This window comes from Haliotis rufescens, unplaced genomic scaffold, assembly GCF_023055435.1.
Source record: "Haliotis rufescens isolate VD_foot unplaced genomic scaffold, xgHalRufe1.0.p SCAF_19, whole genome shotgun sequence".
NCBI classification, from domain to species: Eukaryota; Metazoa; Mollusca; class Gastropoda; order Lepetellida; family Haliotidae; genus Haliotis; species Haliotis rufescens.
The window spans coordinates 18,225,876-18,245,254 of record NW_025963879.1 but is presented as its reverse complement, the minus strand read 5'-3'; the positions used below and the strand labels follow the sequence as shown (position 1 = coordinate 18,245,254).

At 41.1% G+C, this 19,379-nt stretch overlaps 1 protein-coding gene across 2 annotated transcripts in view; it reads left to right on the top strand.

Moving 5' to 3' along the window:
* The window catches only part of LOC124137538 (protein broad-minded-like), a 64,893-nt gene that overhangs the window by 38,370 nt on the left and 7,144 nt on the right, over positions 1-19,379 (top strand). Inside the window, exons 19-30 of one of the 2 annotated variants that reach the window (XM_048398960.1) lie at positions 789-927; positions 2,408-2,495; positions 3,281-3,399; positions 4,410-4,529; positions 6,238-6,326; positions 6,577-6,687; positions 10,462-10,573; positions 11,589-11,685; positions 15,327-15,353; positions 17,142-17,261; positions 18,189-18,272; positions 19,024-19,093. In XM_048398960.1, the coding sequence (XP_048254917.1) occupies positions 789-927; positions 2,408-2,495; positions 3,281-3,399; positions 4,410-4,529; positions 6,238-6,326; positions 6,577-6,687; positions 10,462-10,573; positions 11,589-11,685; positions 15,327-15,353; positions 17,142-17,261; positions 18,189-18,272; positions 19,024-19,093 (1,176 nt within the window). The remainder of the gene's footprint in view (positions 1-788; positions 928-2,407; positions 2,496-3,280; positions 3,400-4,409; positions 4,530-6,237; positions 6,327-6,576; positions 6,688-10,461; positions 10,574-11,588; positions 11,686-15,326; positions 15,354-17,141; positions 17,262-18,188; positions 18,273-19,023; positions 19,094-19,379) is intronic. The other variant, XM_048398961.1, reaches the window with a different exon arrangement.

Genomic DNA, 19,379 nt, shown 5'->3' with positions numbered 1-19,379 from the left:
CTTGATATTCCGGTTTAGAATTGGTTCCTACGACCTCTGCATGTCATATGAGGTGAATTAATGGACTGGTTGGTCAGGCCCCATTACTTGATAGTGTGCATCATTGCTCATAATATCAATCACTGGATTTTCTGGTCCAGACTCGATTAATTAAAGGCCCCCATCTGATAGCTGTGATATTGCTGAGTGAGGTGTTAAGCAAACAAACAAATGTTTGATCACCACAACTACAAGCTCACTACTTATGACTACCGATGCACAGGTAAATACAGGCATAGGATTGAGCGTCATGGTCCCTGATTGTGGAAATCAAACAATGTCACAGCTTACTACCATGCTAAGGTGACTTTTTTAAATTTTTGATTTTTATGGAACCAACTTGACACGAAAGTTCAAAAAGACACCTATAAATAATCTAAAAAAACCATTACATTTTGAATGTAATTAACTTATCAATGCATAGCTTCTGGCCACAGCAAAGCAACTAAGAAAACAAACAAAAGTTATTCCATGAACTTGTGAAATTAGAAATAAATATTATGTACTACTCAAAAGAAATTAAAGAACACTGTAGTCTTTCATTCTGCTACAGTTATCTGTCATGGCATTTTGGCACTCAACAGACTGACTCAAACAGCTTTAAGATATAAAACAACAACATATATATGATGTTACACAAAATGTGTTTTTTACCTAGCCAAACTAATTTGTTGGTAAAGAATCTGGATACTGTAAAATCAATTAGATGTGACATGGGTTTTCATATAATTGTTACTAAATGTTTGCAGGCTGTTCTGGGAAGACACGCTGCGCGACAACCTGTTGAACTTCGCAAGCACCGCCAAAGGCATCCTGCTGCTCCAGCTTACCGGTGCCATCAACGAGTGTGTGTCCTACATGTACACCAGATATGAAAAGAAACTACAGGTAACAATATAAGTTGTTATACGTAGCTCCAATGTGTCACATACATGTATGTACTTGTAGCAAGATAACTCGGGGTACATGGGGTTTTATTGTCTCCGGATCGTGGCATAAAACCCCATTTACCCCGAGTGATCCTGCTACAACAAATTTATCTTCAGACATGTTTTAATGTGACATTGTAAAAGAATTAACACAAATTTAGAATTGATAGAAAACAGCTCTTCGATTGAGCTGAGGTTAACTTGTGCTATGTCATGTGACTTCCATTGACTTGGGAAAAGGGTGCGGCCTTTGGCTTTGAAGCGGGGTATGAAGGATTTACTGTCTCTCAGAAATCCATGTGCAGCCTGATTTGCTTGTGATGGGGTATAACAGACTTATTCCCCCACTGAGAAATTTATTACCCTCCCAGACGGGTTACCAATCAGATCTCATCATTCTGACATGGTGGCATGATAATAACCTTTGGCTATTTTACGTTTTAACTAAACACATTTTATTCACATAAGTGAAACAGATTCTTACAATTATGCCCTCTCCATAGACATAAACACTATACAATTACATGGTAAATAGACCTGTGAAGATTCGTGGTAGAATTGGTCTTCAGCAACCCATGCTTGCCGTAAAAGGTGACTGATTGTCGTAAGTAGGCGACCAACGGGATTGGGTGGTCAGGCTTGCTGACTTAGTTGACGCATGTCATCGCATCCCAATTGCGTGGATTGATGCTCATCATATCAATCCTGGATTGTCTGGTCCAGACTCGATTATATACAGACCGCCACCATATAGCTGGAATATTTCTGGGTGCAGCGTTAAACAACAAACAAACATGGTAAATATCTGATTTGCTCAAGAATCCGCACATACTTCATTCTCTCTGGGCAGCCCGAGATTGCTTGGATTCACCTGATGCAACCTTCTATGGAGGTCACCAGATCTACACACAGAGAGTCATCGTATCGGAGTAGATGCCGTGATTGTAATGAGATGGCATTAGTGTGCTTGCCTCGTATTGATGTCCCCTCGGTTGGATTCCAATACAGTCAACTCAATTATATAAACGTGGCTAGGGACACTATAACTATTGTATGATCTATCCTGCAGCAGATATTACTAGCCAAAAATGAAGAAGACGACTGTGCACTAAAACCAGTCATGAGCATCATACTTTGTACATGAACAAACTTTGATAATCGACTATATGGATTGGAGGGTCAGACTCAGTGACTCTATTGAATGTGTGTCACTGTTTCCTGACCTTTTGGGATGCTGCTCATAATATCAATCACTGGTTTGTCTGGTCAGACTCAGTTATTTAGAAGCCATTATCAAGAAATAAATATTGTTAAGTGTGAGAAGAAACAAATGAAACAAACATCACTGATACTCTCTAGTTGAGTATGACGTAATGTGCCAAGATGCTCCAAGTTAGGGGAGACAACTCCATCTGGAACACCCTCTGTATCTGTTGCAGGTCAGCAAGTGTGAGAAATTTGGATATGGAGTGATGGTGACTCAGATGGCTGCCACAGCACCAGGGATAGTGGCTCTACAAAACACTGGTCAGTTAAAAATAATAAAAAATACTAATTATGATGCCCTGATGGGTAAGCAGTCTTGTTTCTCAATCTTAGATGTCGTCAAGGCTCAATATACGAGGTGTGACTGGTCAGTTCCCAACCTCACATGATTATCTGGCCATCACCACATCCTGGATTCTCGGGATCTGGTGTTGCTGGCGTTGCTGACGTGACAGGTCTTCCAGGACGGGTTCGTCTTCAAGGCTCTACCTGCCTCTCTTGAACTCGGCTGCCCGACTGGTTAAGGTGGCATAGGGGCATCCTCTAGAGGAGGACTCCTATTGACATGGATGGCTTTTGGTGTTGCGCCCTTGTTCAGTGCACGTCCATGAAGTTGTTCCATTTTCCAAAGGTCACAGATCCTGCTTCTTTTACTGATTTGTCACGGCGAAACAAGTTGCTCAAGTTTTTGTGGATATACCTCTATGGCATCATGTAATGTCCACAACAACACACTGCATTAATAGCAATTCCTTCTATGTGAGGCCCAGAACGTATCAATCAACTCTCGTAAATGTACATTATTTTGTACAACTTTTGGGGGTTCATTAGTTTGGGAAAGAAATGCTTTGTTTTCCTATTGCTGGAGTGATGGGAGGGAGACAATAGCCAAAATGTTGAGATAAGGGGTTACTTCTTTTGTGTAGTATATATACATATGTTTTTGAAAAAATGACAGACAAGTAATTATGTTTGTCTATGTACAAAAAATACAAATAAAAGAAGATTTGGAAATAGAATCATGTGGTTACATGTCTTACTTGTAGGTTACATTAAGGCCCTGATGACAGAGCTGTGGTCATCCCTGGAGTGTGGACCTTCAGATGAACCAGTCTTCACCCCCAAGAGCTGGCCAGTGGATGCAATAGACCGGCTCTCACACAAGGTCAGTAGATGACATATGCCCATGGAGGTTCCAGGGAAGAATAGAGATCCCAGCAACGTATGCGTGTATTAGAAGAACTGAATGGATTGGGTGGTTGGGCTTGGTGACTAAAATGTTTTAATGGCTAGGGTGTCTCAGTCATGAAACCATTTGTTCTCACATGAGGTCATATCCAACATTATTAAGGCAGGTCGGCTGCCTCCCTCCCTCCCTCCCTCCCTCACTCACTCTTGAAGTGATAGGACAGTTGTAAACAGAACTTAATCTCATTAAAATCAGATCTTAGTTCTTGCTACCGCTAAACAAAGATCTGAGGACATCTCGTTACGGGTCACGTCAGCAGGACCTTTCATCCAACCAATCAGAGCGTTGTTTACCAGATCATGAAACTGACAGACGGAATGTATTTTCTAATCATGCAACTGCGAAATATTTAACAGAGGGTATTCCCAACGAGAGTTACAGGTTTTATGATTATATCCATACAATCCAAGCCATCTATAAGCCATTCCAGAATGTTCTTTTTATCAGTTTTGAAATTTTTAATCAAGAATACGTCAAAATATGTTTCGAAGCATATTCGTAAAGCTCGAGAAAGCTGCCTTCTGATTGGCTAATGTCGATTTCTATCAGTCATTTCATTGATCGGTCAAAGTTCGCGAAAAGGTCATTCTGACATAACCCGTAGTGGGATGTCCTCAGATCTTTGTTTAGCGGTAGTGAAAACTAAGATCTGATTTTATTGAGTTCCAGACACCCCCCTTTGAAAACCAAACCAAATGTAGTATGTTGTAGACAAACACCCTCCTCCACTGAGAAAGGAATTTGTTTTTGGAACCCTCTCTTTTTAAAATGCTGGTTCCGCTCTTGTCATCGTTGAGTCAGTTGCCAATAAACAAAGTCACATCACCCTAGGATATTGTTGTTGGCTTGTAGGCAAGCTAGCCGAGATGTATGATGATGACTGCATGATCAAGTACGTTATGTTTCACGGTCTCTGTATCTTGCAGCATCTGAGCCGACTTCTGAACATACTGTCAGGTTTCCCAGCCGTGTATGAGGTGCTCGCCGAGAAACCTCTGCCTGTGCGAGACAGCTACAGCTTTAGAACCATGCCGGACACAGTCGATGTAAGTTGTTTCAGAACTCCCATTGACCCACAGTAGTTATGTTGCTTAGATTGGTGGACCAACCACACTGGACCATAAACCTGCAGCAGTTGTAGTATCAGAATGATTACATGCCACACAAAGGAGTTCCTATGTGTTGGATCACCTCACTTGTATGCTACTTCACCTGTGGGGTACTTCACCTGTGGGGTACTTCACCTGTGTGTTACTTCACCTGTGGGGTACTTCACCTGTGTGGTACTTCACCTGTATGTTACTTCACCTGTATGGTACTTCACCTGTGGGGTACTTCACCTATGGGGTACTTCACCTGTATGGTACTTCACCTGTATGTTACTTTACCTGTGGGGTACTTCACCTGTGTGGTACTTCACCTGTGTGTTACTTTACCTGTGGGGTACTTCACCTGTGTGGTACTTCACCTGTATGTTACTTTACCTGTGGGGTACTTCACCTGTGGGGTACTTCACCTGTGTGTTACTTCACCTGTGGGGTACTTCACCTGTATGGTACTTCACCTGTGTGGTACTTCACCTGTGGGGTTCTTCACCTGTATGGTACTTCACTTGTGGGGTACTTCACCTGTATGGTACTTCACCTGTATGTTACTTCACCTGTGGGGAACTTCACCTGTGTGGTACTTCACCTGTGTGGTACTTCACCTGTATGGTACTTCACCTGTGGGGTACTTCACCTGTATGGAACTTCACCTGTGGGGTACTTCACCTGTGTGGTACTTCACCTGTGTGGTACTTCACCTGTATGTTACTTTACCTGTGTGGTACTTCAACTGTGGGGTACTTCACCTGTATGGTTCTTCACCTGTGTGGTACTTCACCTGTGGGGTTCTTCACCTGTGCGGTACTTCACCTGTGGGGTTCTTCACCTGTATGGTACTTCACTTGTGGGGTACTTCACCTGTGGGGTACTTCACCTGTGTGGTACTTCACCTGTATGTTACTTCACCTGTGGGGAACTTCACCTGTATGGTACTTCACCTGTGGGGTACTTCACCTGTATGGTACTTCACCTGTGGGGTACTTCACCTGTATGGTACTTCACCTGTATGGTACTTCACCTGTATGGTACTTCACCTGTATGGAACTTCACCTGTGGGGTACCTCACCTGTGTGGTACTTCACCTGTGGGGTACTTCACCTGTATGGTACTTCACCTGTGTGGTACTTCACCTGTGTGGTACTTCACCCATGTGGTACTTCACCTGTGTGTTACTTCACCTGTGTGGTACTTCACCTGTATGTTACTTCACCTGTGGGGTACTTCACCTGTGGGGTACTTCACCTGTGTGGTACTTCACCTGTATGGTACTTCACCTGTGTGGTACTTCACCTGTGCGGTACTTCACCTGTATGTTACTTCACCTGTATGGTACTTCACCTGTATGTTACTTCACCTGTGAGGTACTTCACCCCTGTGGTACTTTACCCCTGTGGTACTTCACCCCTGTGGTACTTCACCCCTGTGGTACTTCACCCGTGTGGTACTTCACCTGTGATACTTCACCCGTGTGGTACTTCACCTGTGTGGTACTTCACCCCTGTGGTACTTCACCCGTGTGGTACTTCACCTGTGTGGTGCTTCACCTGTGTGATACTTCACCTGTGTGGTACTTCACCCGTGTGGTACTTGACCTGTGTGTCGTTCACCTGTGGTACTTCACCTGTGGTACTTCACCTGTATGTTCCAGGCACTGATGGACCGGTTGGTGATGATAGACAGTCCAGCCAAGATCCACTCTCTCTTCAACTACGAGCAGTCTCATTCTTTTGGTCTCAGGTAGATATACAGCTTACCTGTCCAAAACCAGTAATCCCCTAGTCATGGGGATGTTTTCTCCTTGTTGATATTTTCATCCTGTGACAGTTAATTCATGTTGTAAAATGAAAATTAAGTGACTGAGTGTTTGACAAAACCAACCCTGTATGTTGAAACCACGGGGATTCTGTGATAAAATTGGTCGCCAGCAATACTCCCTTCACTCACTTCATTCATCCCTCTCCTCCATCTTGCTGCTGCTGCTGTTCAGGGTGCTGTGCGTGATGACGTCATGCCTGGACACGTATCTCCTGCTGCAGTCCCAGTACAAGTTCCAGGAGGTGTTGCTTCAGGCCCAGGCTGACAACGTCACGGAGGGCAGGTACACACTTCATGTAGCAGGACTGTGTCCGCCACGCACAAACAACAGATGCTGCGGTGTTTGTTAATATAAGGGTAACCCTATTTTTCAGGGCATTATCATTTGCAGAAGCCCAAGGTCTTCCATTAAGTGCCTGACGAAGGAGGGTCGTTGAAAAGACCGAGGGCTTCTGCAAATAATAATGCCCTGAAAAAGAGCGTTACCGTTATTATTGGTAAAATAGATGAAATTTGTTAGCAAATTAAAAGAAACAACAATATCGGTTTAGAAACATTTACTGCAGTCAACACGATTGTCACTGACCCACTTTTACAAATATGGATACGTCATAGAACAAAGCAGATGATGTTACTATTAAATGTGACGTCAATATCCCTACCCTATGATGTCACCTAACAACAGGCGTGATAGTGGCCCGTCGTCAAGCAATATGAGGGCATTGTCAAGTTAGAGTGGACCGCCGATTTCTTATAACATGCATGCAGTTTAATGATAATTCTATCAATTTTAGCTATAATGGCCAATCTTTCATCCCAGATAGTATGAACGTAAAACCACCCTGAAACAATCAGGTCTACACTATAAAACAATATACATGTATTATAAACACATATACACACATACAATGTTCTAATAAGATAACACACAGTATGTAGCATTGTTGTAAATGCACTGGCTAGAATGTTTTTTATACTAGTACTTTCAAGTAAACACATATACATGTACATTTCAAAAGAAGTTTTTGTCTTGATGTATGACCAAATGCATAGATTAATTACAAGCGATACATATAAATGATACATATTAACGATACATTAACGACATGTAAACCAGGTTTGTGGGCCTGGGTTGATATCACACCTGGGGACGATGCCGCGAGAGGTTTCTACACAGTAGATCAAACTTGTCTGCGGAGGAAATAATAATACATATACAGTAAAGTCTCCTTAAGCCGACACTCCTTAATCAGACAGTCAGCTTTATCCGACACTAATGATGGGAACAGATTAAATCAGTGCTATTTTGATCTATTAATCCTATAGTCTTGCACACCCACTCCAACACACGTAATTGGCAACAAATTACCAAAATCACTCGTTAATCAGTCTCATTAATCCGACACAGTGATCAACGTACTCTGTGGTCATCTGCCCGTGTTTTGATTTGAGAAGAGTCGGCTGGTAGCTGCATATTACAACGGCTGCAGAGATAAACTTACTTAACAATAAACATTTAATGCTTTAAATAAACAAATCAGGATTAATCACATGCTTAAATTACCTCAATCTCATTATAATCAGATACAAATTCTCGCTACCGCTCAGTGCATCCCATTACAGGTCACGTCAGACAACCTTTCACGAACTATGACCGACCAATGACATGACTGTGTATCTGTTGTTTAGTTGTCCGATTTTCGATCATGAACGCTGATACTACTTAATTTCGTTTATCTGACATACTCGTTAATCCGACGTAATCATATGCAGCCAACCATGTTGGATTAACCGGACCAGACTTTATACAGTACATGCAGATATGCCAGTAAGAACAAATATAGCACTAATACCTTCTATCATATGTACAAGTATACATGTAGCTGAGTATGATAGAGCAATACTATAAAATGCCTCATTCAGTTACCCTTACCTTCATTCATTCATTTATTCATTTATACTTACCTACATTCATTCATCAGACCACCTCCGTGGTCTAGAGCATCCGCCCGGAGCGCGGAAGGTCCGGGGTTCGATCCCCGGCCGCGTCATACCAAAAGACGTTAAAAGATGGTACTTGTTGTTACCCTGTCTGGCGCTCGGCATTAAGGGGCTAAAACAAGGACTGCTCGGCTCAGAGTCAGTATACTGTGTCTGAGTGGGGTATTCATGTTAAAACTGCGGCATGGTATCTCAGTGAGCTAGCACTATAAATCGGCATCAGTCCAGACTAGAACAAGCAGCCACACAAACACACACACGTGCATGCACGTTGCTATATAAGTGCAATAATCTTGGACGCGACGTTAAACCCAATTTCACCTCACCTCACCTTCATTCATCACATGCATGCCTTACCTCCTATGTCACAAATGAGGTTTACTATTATTACTAAAGTTACTAATAATACTTTTTACTTAATGCTTATACATGTTTTAATAAACTTTAGGATACTTATCTTGTTGTTTAACTCAATAATCACAAATCCACATTCTGTGTATTCGTGTCTAAACACACATATATCCAAATACAAACACTATCTACAATATTGCAAATACAACTAATTAATAAAATCAATCCAATAATAAAATACTAACCTTGGAATTTGATCCAAAGCCCCAAAGCGATCCTTGCGAATAACAAGTGAGAATATAGATAAATGTTTATCCTTTGAAAGGTATATGTGGAGTGACCACAGTCCTATGTGTCCAGTACACAGCATGGCTGAGTACCCAAAAGGGCTTGACAAAAGGGCTTGAGTAGGGAAAAGGGCTTGCCTATTGTGTTAGTGCACAGTGTGTGACATTCACAAACTAACCATGCAGTAAGCATGCTTAGAAAAAGGGCTGTGACTGATAGTGTAGAGTTTAAGGTAAGCTGAACAATAAACTAAGATGACTAAAACTACGTTTAATTGTGTACATGAATTATACTTAAAAGGTAAAATACAAGATATATTCAAAATCTGTAACTGCCACATTCACATACTGTATCATCCTCTATTGTCAAGGGTGTTTTATCTCCACTTCTTGATCCCTCCTGCTTGATTGAGGTACATAAACTACTTTTGATATTTAGAAGGCTGAGCATTTATGCACGTCATACTTAATGTAAGTGATATGCAAGACCCATTTGGTAAACAGTTATTGTGGGTTTCATTTGGGGGTGACCTCATGCTCTTCACTGCAGTTAGTACAAGTACCGTATTCGATGTAATAAGCGCTCAGGGGGCGCTTATTAGAATATTTTTTGGTGAAAAAAACAGAGTTAAAGGATAAATTTCGTGGTTTATGCTGACATTTATCCTGAAATGTTTATATACGACAGATATATTTTTCCTAGTATTTATTTGCCCATAATTAAGGGTGCATATAACACACCAGTGAGTATTATACGCGAAAAATAAGTTTTGTGTACATTGATCAATCGGAAGGGGTGCTAATTGGGATTGTTCACTAGCCAATATATTAGCAAATATCGCCGTGGGCACTTATTAGAGCGGGGCGCTTATTACCTCGAATCCGGTACGTTTATCATACATCAATGTCATAATGAGATCTGATTGGTGCACATGATCTTGATAAAATACTGTGTATCCCACCTTGGAGGATAATAAATTTCTCAGCATGGGAATAAATCTCTTATACCCCACCACGAGGATATACGAGAGGCAAGGTAAATCCCTTATACCCTGCTTCAAAGCATAAAGCTACACTCTTTTTCCGACTCAATGGAAGTCACGTGGCATAGCATAAGTTAACCTCAGCTCAATCGAACAAATGTTTTCTATCAATTTTGAATTTGTGTTCATTCTTTTACAATGTCACATTTTACAATGATAAATTCATTGTAGCAGGATCACTCGGGGTACATGGGGTTTTATGCGTCCCTTGTGAGGTTTTATGCCACGAGTCTCTGCCTCATGGTATAAAACCTAACACAGGATGCATAAAACCCCATGTACCCTGAGTGATGCTGCTACAACTTATAATGTAACATGTTGGGGCTTCGCGATGACCATGAAGAGTGACCCTTTTGTGTGTGTCTTCTCTCCCAGTGACCAGACAATAGTGGACGTGTTGTCTGTAGAGAGGAACTTCCTGCTGGTCAAGACACACCTGATTGGTGGACCCACGGAGAGGATGATCCCCCCTCGATCTCTGGAACAGGTGAGTTTTTTTTGGTTTCTTGTTTTACGCCGCACACAGCAATATTCCAGCTATATGACGGCGGTCTGTAAATAATCGAGTCTGGACCAGACAATCCAGTGTTTGATATCATGAGAATCGGTCCACGAACTTGGGATCGATGACATGCATCAACCAAGTCAGCAAGTCTGACCACCAGATCCCATTAGTTGCCTCTTATGACAAGCATAGTCGCCTTTTACGGCAAGCATGGGTTGCTGAAGACCAATTCTACCCCGGATCTTCACGGGTGAGGCGACTGTGTCCGTGGTCACCATGTTCCTTGATGTGCGATAAGTTGGAACAGGCCAATACAATCTCATTATAACCATATGCTTTACTCCAATACCATAGATCCCTGAGTAAAGAACGGGGGCACGGGTGGCCCATTCGTCTGAGGCACTGCGATTCGCTTTGCAGAGTTGCGTCCCTTGGGCAAGCCCAAAACCTATGATTGTGGGTTCGAATCCCAGTTCGTCACTAATATGTTCTAGGTTTGTCAGCACCATACCGTGCCCGTGGGTTTCAGCGAAGTGGTAAACATCTGAGACCTGCATCACTTCGGGCTTTCGTCCAACATTAAGCTGACACGCCGCGATATAACTGGAATACTGTTAAAAGCGGCGTTAAACCCAACTCACTCAATCACCCATGGCATAAAGATCTGACAACACCCCTGGGCACTGTTCCACAAAGCGATCTTAGCGCTACGACTATCGTAAGCCAGTGTTAAAATATGGGAGTTACTATCACCTTAGCGCTAAGATGGCTTTGTGGAATGGGGCCCAGAAGATTGTCTTATTCATATCATTCACTAAAGACTCTTCCAGTGACCAGACAATAGTGGACGTGTTTTAAACTGTTGACGACATATCCAGGTGAGCTACAGTGGCTCTATGTAACAAGGTTACAGTATCTGAAGCCTATTCTTGGTTCGGCCCTCATCATATTGTTGAATATTTGCGGATGCTTGATATGTGCTCCTGTTCTCGTCCAGACTCGGGATGGTGTGTACCCCTACCCCCTGTTCTCCGCCTACCCCCTCCCCAGGGAGTACTGCCCCAACCTGGCCGGCCGGTCAGCCATGAAGCAAGGTGAGTTCCTGGACATGTCACTGACCGCAATCATCACAATTATGTTCTCCACAAATGTAGATAGCGCCATAAGAAATTAGATGCTAAAATTTGTTAAAATAATCCTGGCAGTTGTATCTATTTTCTTTATTTTGATTCATGGAAGGTTTTCTTATGAAATAAATTCATTAGTAGTGGAACCATGGATTAAGAGTTATCTGCTCTTTGCTTACTGAAATTTTGAACAAAAGATTCTTTTCGTGCATGACGAAAAATGGAATTCAGAAACAAAGAAAGGTTTTGGGTTTCGACTTTTTATTCTCAACACAAGTAACTGTGGTCATGTATTTATCAAAAACTGAAAATTAATTTTTTAAAAACGAGGTTAAAACTGCAAGGGTTAACAGTCAGAATTATCTTCTAACAGTGTACCAAAGAAACCACTTGTCAAGCGAGTCCAGGGTGTCTTGATGCTTTTCAAATTCCGTGTGAGTGTCAAAGAAGTCACGCCACAAATTTCTTTCCCCTTCAAACTGTTGCAGTAAATCTCTAACGGGGAATGACCCCCCTGCTCCGATATTCACAATAACTGCTGTAAAGAACACAAACATTGCTATTCTGAATTAGATTTTTAAAACAATTAAGTTCAATAATGAAAGATCTTTTTAATACCAATGGGTTCATCTGCAGCCCTAACACCAGTACACTTTAAATATTTAAAGAAAACAAAAGTTGTTATTGTTAAATATTCACTATATATAAGAACATGACCACAGTTCCTTTTTGAGCTTGAGCATGTTTTGTTGATTTAGCAGTTAATTTCTTATGGCAAAGAATGTGAAGGATAGGTTAGAAATAGATGTACAAGTTTATTTTGTGAATGTTGTATTGCTACAGGTGCATGTTCGTGGTCATCTTCCCGAGGCAAGGGCGTTAACTGACTCTAAAGTCCAGTTTTCACCCTTGCCGATCTAGGAGGGAATTACCAGGCTCGATGGTAGCGATTCCATCACTCATTTGCTTCATTTGCTTCAGACAAAATGGCAGCGCCCAGTTAAGATGATCTGATCGATAATCAAGATCTGTATTGTGATAAATGGGTCTTTCCCCTCGAAGTGCATCAAATCACTTGAGCACCTTGTTAAAAACATGAAAAGATTTGCACATACCGTATTCGACGTAATGAGCGCCCCGCTCTAATAAGCACCCACGGCGATATTTGCTAATATATTGGCTAGTGAATAATCCCAATTAGCACTCCTTCCGATTGATCAATGTACACAAGACTTATTTATTCACGTATAATACACACTCGTGTGTTATATGCACCCTTAATTATGGGCAATTAAATTCTTGAAAAATATATCTGTTGTATATAAACATTTCAGGCTGTAAGCATAAACCACGAAATTTATCCTTTAACTCTGTTTTTTTTATCACCAAAATAATCTAATAAGAGCCCCCTATTTCTAATTTTGAGAGCGCCTTGGGTGCTTATTACGTCGAATACGGTACATTGCAAATCCTGCAGTCGACCAAAATCTGCACGTTGAAGCCCACGTTGTTCACCAACTGGATGTCTAGTTCGTAACACGATTTTGATTGGACTATGCATAGATTCGTTATCCAGCCAAAATGTAACTTCGGAATTCCAGCCTAGTTCGACAAGGGTGGAAACTGGACTTTTATAGACAGTTAACACCCTTGCCTCAGGAAGATGGTTCATGGTGTAACACGATCATAAGTTTTGTAGACGTAGGCTTATTGGTTCTGCAAGTTCTGTGAGTTTAGAAATACGGATGCTGCTAGTGTTCCTCACACATCGTCAGAGATGCTCAGTGTTTCTGGTGATACAGATAACCATAATGTTGGCAACCGTAATGGTAGATTAACCTTCCAGGGGTCATGTGAAAACAACTGCTTAACAGAGCTTCAGATTGATCAATATGTTTATGGGTCAAATTGCCCAGTCACTGTGACAAAGGTCGGTTGTTGGACACATAGTTTTCCATTAGACAGTTACAGTTCAATGATGTATCGATGTATCACAAAGTTACATGATACGATACACAATGTGCATGCACATGCATCAATTCATGTTTGAGGTCTCTCCATTTTCAAAAGTAATATTTTAAGTTTTGCAATAACCTAGCCTGATAACTACTCTAGCTAGCATTATCCTATCTATCGTAAAACAAAACTATGAATCTGAATTTATGAGTACAGTCAAACTGGTTGATAGCATGAACCTATTTAGCTATTATACAAGATGTACACGCAAATTAGGAATCGCTATAGATATATCATGCCACAGTATGTATTGATACATGAGATGCATTGTGAGGTCCCTAGTCCCCACTATACAGGGTAGAATCAGTTTCCCTGGCCCTCTCACAACCTGAAGCACTGGTGTCTGATTTCAATGACACTGTTTTGTGAACTACTGCTTTTGTTAAGAAAAAGTCATGGAATTAGGTATTTTTAATATTACAAATTTTAAATATTGAAATAACAACAATGAGAATATCAACAGATCAACATTGTCACACAACCCTTCCTACTCTTGGAGATAAAAAGTGATGAACGAATACTGAGCTGATGTCGTTCGCCCATTTTCAAATTGTAGATGGTAGAGTGCACCATCATGTCGTCTAGTGAAATGTCATTATTGTTCGATCATCAGTTATATGGTCATTCATAGTAAGGTATACACAAAATCTGACCATGTTTCACAGACATTTCCAAAGTACACTATAAATGTTTCAAAGACTACTACTTATTGTGAATCATATTTCGTATACATCTGCCGAGTATATCCTGAATCAAGTTTCATGGACATTGACTGAACATACCATGGATCTTAGACATCAGATGAACATACCATGAATCATGTGTCATAGACATCAGGTGAACATACCATGAATCATAGACATCAGGTGAACATACCATGAATCATAGACATCAGGTGAACATACCATGAATCATAGACATCAGGTGAACATACCACGAATCATAGACATCAGGTGAACATACCATGAATCATAGACATCAGGTGAACATACCATGAATCATAGACATCAGGTGAACATAGCATGGATCATAGACATCAGGTGAACATACCATGAATCATAGACATCAGGTGAACACACCATGAATCATAGACATCAGGTGAACATACCATGGATCATAGACATCAGGTGAACATACCATGAATCATAGACTTCAGGTGAACACACCATGAATCATAGACATCAGGTGAACATACCATGAATCATAGACATCAGGTGAACACACCATGAATGATAGACATCAGGTGAACACCATGAATGATATACATCAGGTGAACACACCATGAATCATAGACATTAGGTGAACACACCATGAATCATAGACATCAGCTGAGTACAAGTTCTGATGTTCAGATACCGTCTGTTATAGGTCATCATTGAGCTTGAAGAGACTTAGCTATCTGATGCTCTCGTTCTGGGTGCAGGTTTAGTGACACATGCTTACTACTCATAACTCCTTTGGTGGATTCCAGGACAGAATAGCCCCTCTGTTCCCAAATGCTTGTTGTTAAAGCTGACTAAATATTGTTGATGGTATATATTGATTGATGAGGCTATCTGGCACTTGTGTAATGCATAAGCTAAACGTTTCAGCCTTAGAGCCAACTGCTGAAGGCCGAGGTTTGTCTGGCATGATGAGTTGTGGAGATTGACCCTGATGAAGTGTTGATTGATGAAAACATTCCCCCAATCTCATTAAAATCAGACCTTTTACTTCAAGATGGTGCCTCTCTGCATGAAGGTCTGCAGATGCTTCTATACCTGAAGGCACATGAACCCACATGTCCTTTATGTGGTGGATGTACCAAACTTTACCTGATGTGACCTATGGAGGTCTTGTCAGATCCAATCACATCTTAGTTCTCGCTACCGCTGAACAAAGATCTGAGGAGATCCCATTAGGGGTCACGTCAGAACGAGCTTTTATCCAACCAATCAGAGCGTCACTTACCAGATCATGAAAGTGACAGTCGGAATGTGATTTCTAATCATGCAGCCTCGAAAACTTTAAAACGGGGTATTCTGAACAATAGTTGCGGGCTTAACGGCTGAATCTATACAATCTAGACCATATATTAGCCATTCGAGAATGTTCTTTTGTTCACGTTTCAAATTTGTAAGCGAGAATTTGTCAAAATATGTTTCGAAGCGTAGTCGCCAATTTGAAATTAGTGCCGTAAAGCATGAGAAAGCTGCCTTCTGATTGGCTAATGTGGACTTCTTGTCAGTAATTCGAATGGTCGGTCAGAGTTCGCGAAAGGTCGGTCTGATGTGGCCCGTAATGGAATGTCCTCAGATCTTTGTTTAACGACAGCGAGAAATAAGATCTAATTTCAATGAGATTGTGTCAGATCTTCACACACTGAGATATTGTACCTGAGTAAAAGTTCTGATTTGAATGACATTGACATCCCTAATCCCAACACTCCCCAAAGCCCACATCAACACGTTTAGCTGACTCAGCATTTTGCGCACACAGTTTGAGTGAGTGAGCTTTCAAACTTTAGAATTAAGTATCTTGCTAACAGATTGATCTGCCTGTTCGGTATTAGTGATTTTTGTATAATTTTAAAAGTTGAACAATATTTTGTTGTTTTTGCTTGCTGTTTTGTTGCACTCTGGCACTGCATGAGATGCACATTAATGCAGATCTGTCACTTTTTGTTGACATCACGTCATCATGTTCCACACGACACTGAAAATAGAGTTAATGAGTTGTTTCATGATTTGGAGGTCTAATAGATTCGTGCCATCTTTAATTTCGTCATAAAATCCCTTAATTTGATAATTAGGAAAATGTTGATTTGTATTTCCATAAGTATGAATATTCCAAATACCATAAATTCCTTGAATGTCTCTACCTTGACAAAACGATGGGCTATCCTTCTGTATGTATTGACTTTCTGGGACCTTCCGAAATAAATTTACACAGGTATTTTGGCTTTTGAACTTTGACACATATCTTTCCTTTAATTAACTCCGAAATGTAGTATTTGAAGATATGTTGTGTATCAAAATGGGTTAAGTATGATATATACTGATGGACAAAACTAAGGGAACACATAGTAACATTGCAGAATATTTGTTATTGTTGTGTTCATTAAAATGAATAGAATCTGGTTGCAGTGTCCATACTTGGTGTAAGAGCTATAAAAGGGGATTGGGTGGTTACAATGGCTGATTCTGTGTGACCAGATCCCCACCAGAATCGTTTGTTGCTATTGCCAACAACCCCAAGTCTACCTGGCCCAGACTCTATGTAAAACACTCATTATATGTTCCCTTACTTCTGTCCTTCAGTATATGCATTACTTACTAAACAAAGGAGAAAAATAATCAGCATGAATGTTAATAATGCTGGAATATTTGTGTGTATGTATGGTAAGCATGTGCCGCATGTCTACACAGACAATGAGCTCAGTAAGTTCCTCACGGGGAAGGGAGACAGGAAGATGGCGTGGGTGGAGAAAGGCCGCAACATCTTCGTCAAACTCCTCACCAACAAACCAGAACAAGCCAAGGGGAGCTGTGAGTATACACTGTACCAAACAATTGGCTCAAACTTAAAGGGAGACTGTATGGAAGATAGCTGGGATGGCATAGTGTTAAAGGGAGACTACTCAGAGTAATCAGTGATCATGGATAGACATAGCCACTGATCTGAATATATAGAGAGGCTGGTTGTTTTCTCTCCTAAACTGGTTAATTAACTTCAACCAGTAGTCTGTAATAAGCTGTGAGTGAGTGAGTTGGGTTTAATGCCGCTTTTAACAGTATTCCAGTTATATCGCGGGGTGTCAGCTAAATGTGGGAGGAAAGCCCGAAGTGATGCAGGTCTCAGATGTTTACCACTTCGGTAAAACCCACGAGCACGGGTATGGTGCTGACAAACCTAGAAACATAATCGGGGCGAACCAGGATTCAAACCCACAAGCATAAATTTCTGGTGCGCCCAAGGGACGCAACTCTGCACAGCAAATTGCGGCGCCTTAGACAACTGGGCGCCTGTGCCCCCTAATGAACTGTGGCCTTGTTGCATATAACCAATAGAGTCTATCCCTGTCAATTTTTAGAATCAATGTTCAAGCTAAAATGTTTACAGTTTACAGTATAATCAACAAAACCATTTCCATAAATTAATTATAAGAAATCTCTGCTTAAAGCAGAGTCCATTGTACGATTCTGACTGTATCATAAGCATGACTTTTCGTGTTTATCAAATACTGATTGTGTGATTTTGTCAATCCGAGCAGAATTTCCGACTCATGTACATAAAGATGCAGATCAGGAAGGAGAGGAGTACATCTGGTGCCCATGAGGATGCCTACTTGCCTTAACGTCCTGTCCCTGAATTGTTCACTGACGAGGAAGTCCATCATTTCACATTTTGTTTCCTCACTAAATTTGACTTTCTAAATTTGAACCTGTCAGTGTTTGTATGTGTGTTTCTTCCAGTGATGCAGCAGTTGCTGGAGCAACTTGTCAGCACTCTCAGCAACATCCCGGAGGAGGCCATCTTCCCTCTGCTGGACTTCTCACGTATGTACCCACCAGAGCAATATTGCTGCTACAGCACTGGGAAATACTGTATCTATAATAGGTGAGGTTAGGTGAAATGGGCTGTAACATCACTCTCAAGATTATTGCACTTATATAGAGATTTGCATGTTATCTATCCATGCTGCAGTTTACCAAGGCTACCCCACTCAGACACAGTATACCGACTTACAGCTGACCTGTCTTTATCAGACCAGACCAGTTTTATCAATTTAATGCCAATTCCAGGCAGGGTAACATCAAGTGCCATCATTTAACGTCTCTTGGCATGATGCGACCAGGGTTCGAACCCTGGACCTCCTGCTCTCTGGGTACTGAGGTGGTCCTGTATTTATATAAGGTTTTATTTAATCTTTGTTAAATAGCTCAACAACATGGATCATTGCTGAAAATATCAATCACTGATTTGTCATGTCCAGACTCTGTTATTTACAGACTGGGTCATATAGCTGGAATATTCTAAGCACTGTCATATTTAAATGCTCATGTTGTAATCATGTGACATTGGTTTTACGCCACTTTCAGCAACATTCCAGCAATATCACATCCGGGGACACACATAGGCTTCACACATTTTCCCCAATCGAACCCGGGGATTCGGTGTGACGAGCGAACGCTTTAACCACTAGGCAACCGCACCGCCCCTGTTATAATCAATATGAGGCGTATTTCACACAGGACTGTAAGAAGTGTTCATTAATGACTGTAACAGGTTTCTGTTCTTTTGAAACAGCTGATGACAGTGGGATGAAGAAGTTCACACTGTCTCCTCTACAACTGCTGGGAATTAAGACAGTTGTTAGGTAAGTATGTTCTGACCAGTCAACATTGCTATCAGTTTTTAGGTAAGCATGTTCTGACAGGCTAACATTGTTATCAGTTGTACGGTAAGTATGTTCCAACAGTTCAACATTGTTATCAGTTTTTAGGAAAGTATGTTCCAACAGTTCAACATTGTTATCAGTTTTTAGGTAAGTATGTTCCAACAGTTCAACATTGTTATCAGTTTTTAGGAAAGCATGTTCCAACAGTTCAACATTGTTATCAGTTTTTAGGAAAGTATTTTTGCCATAGAACTGGAATCACAGC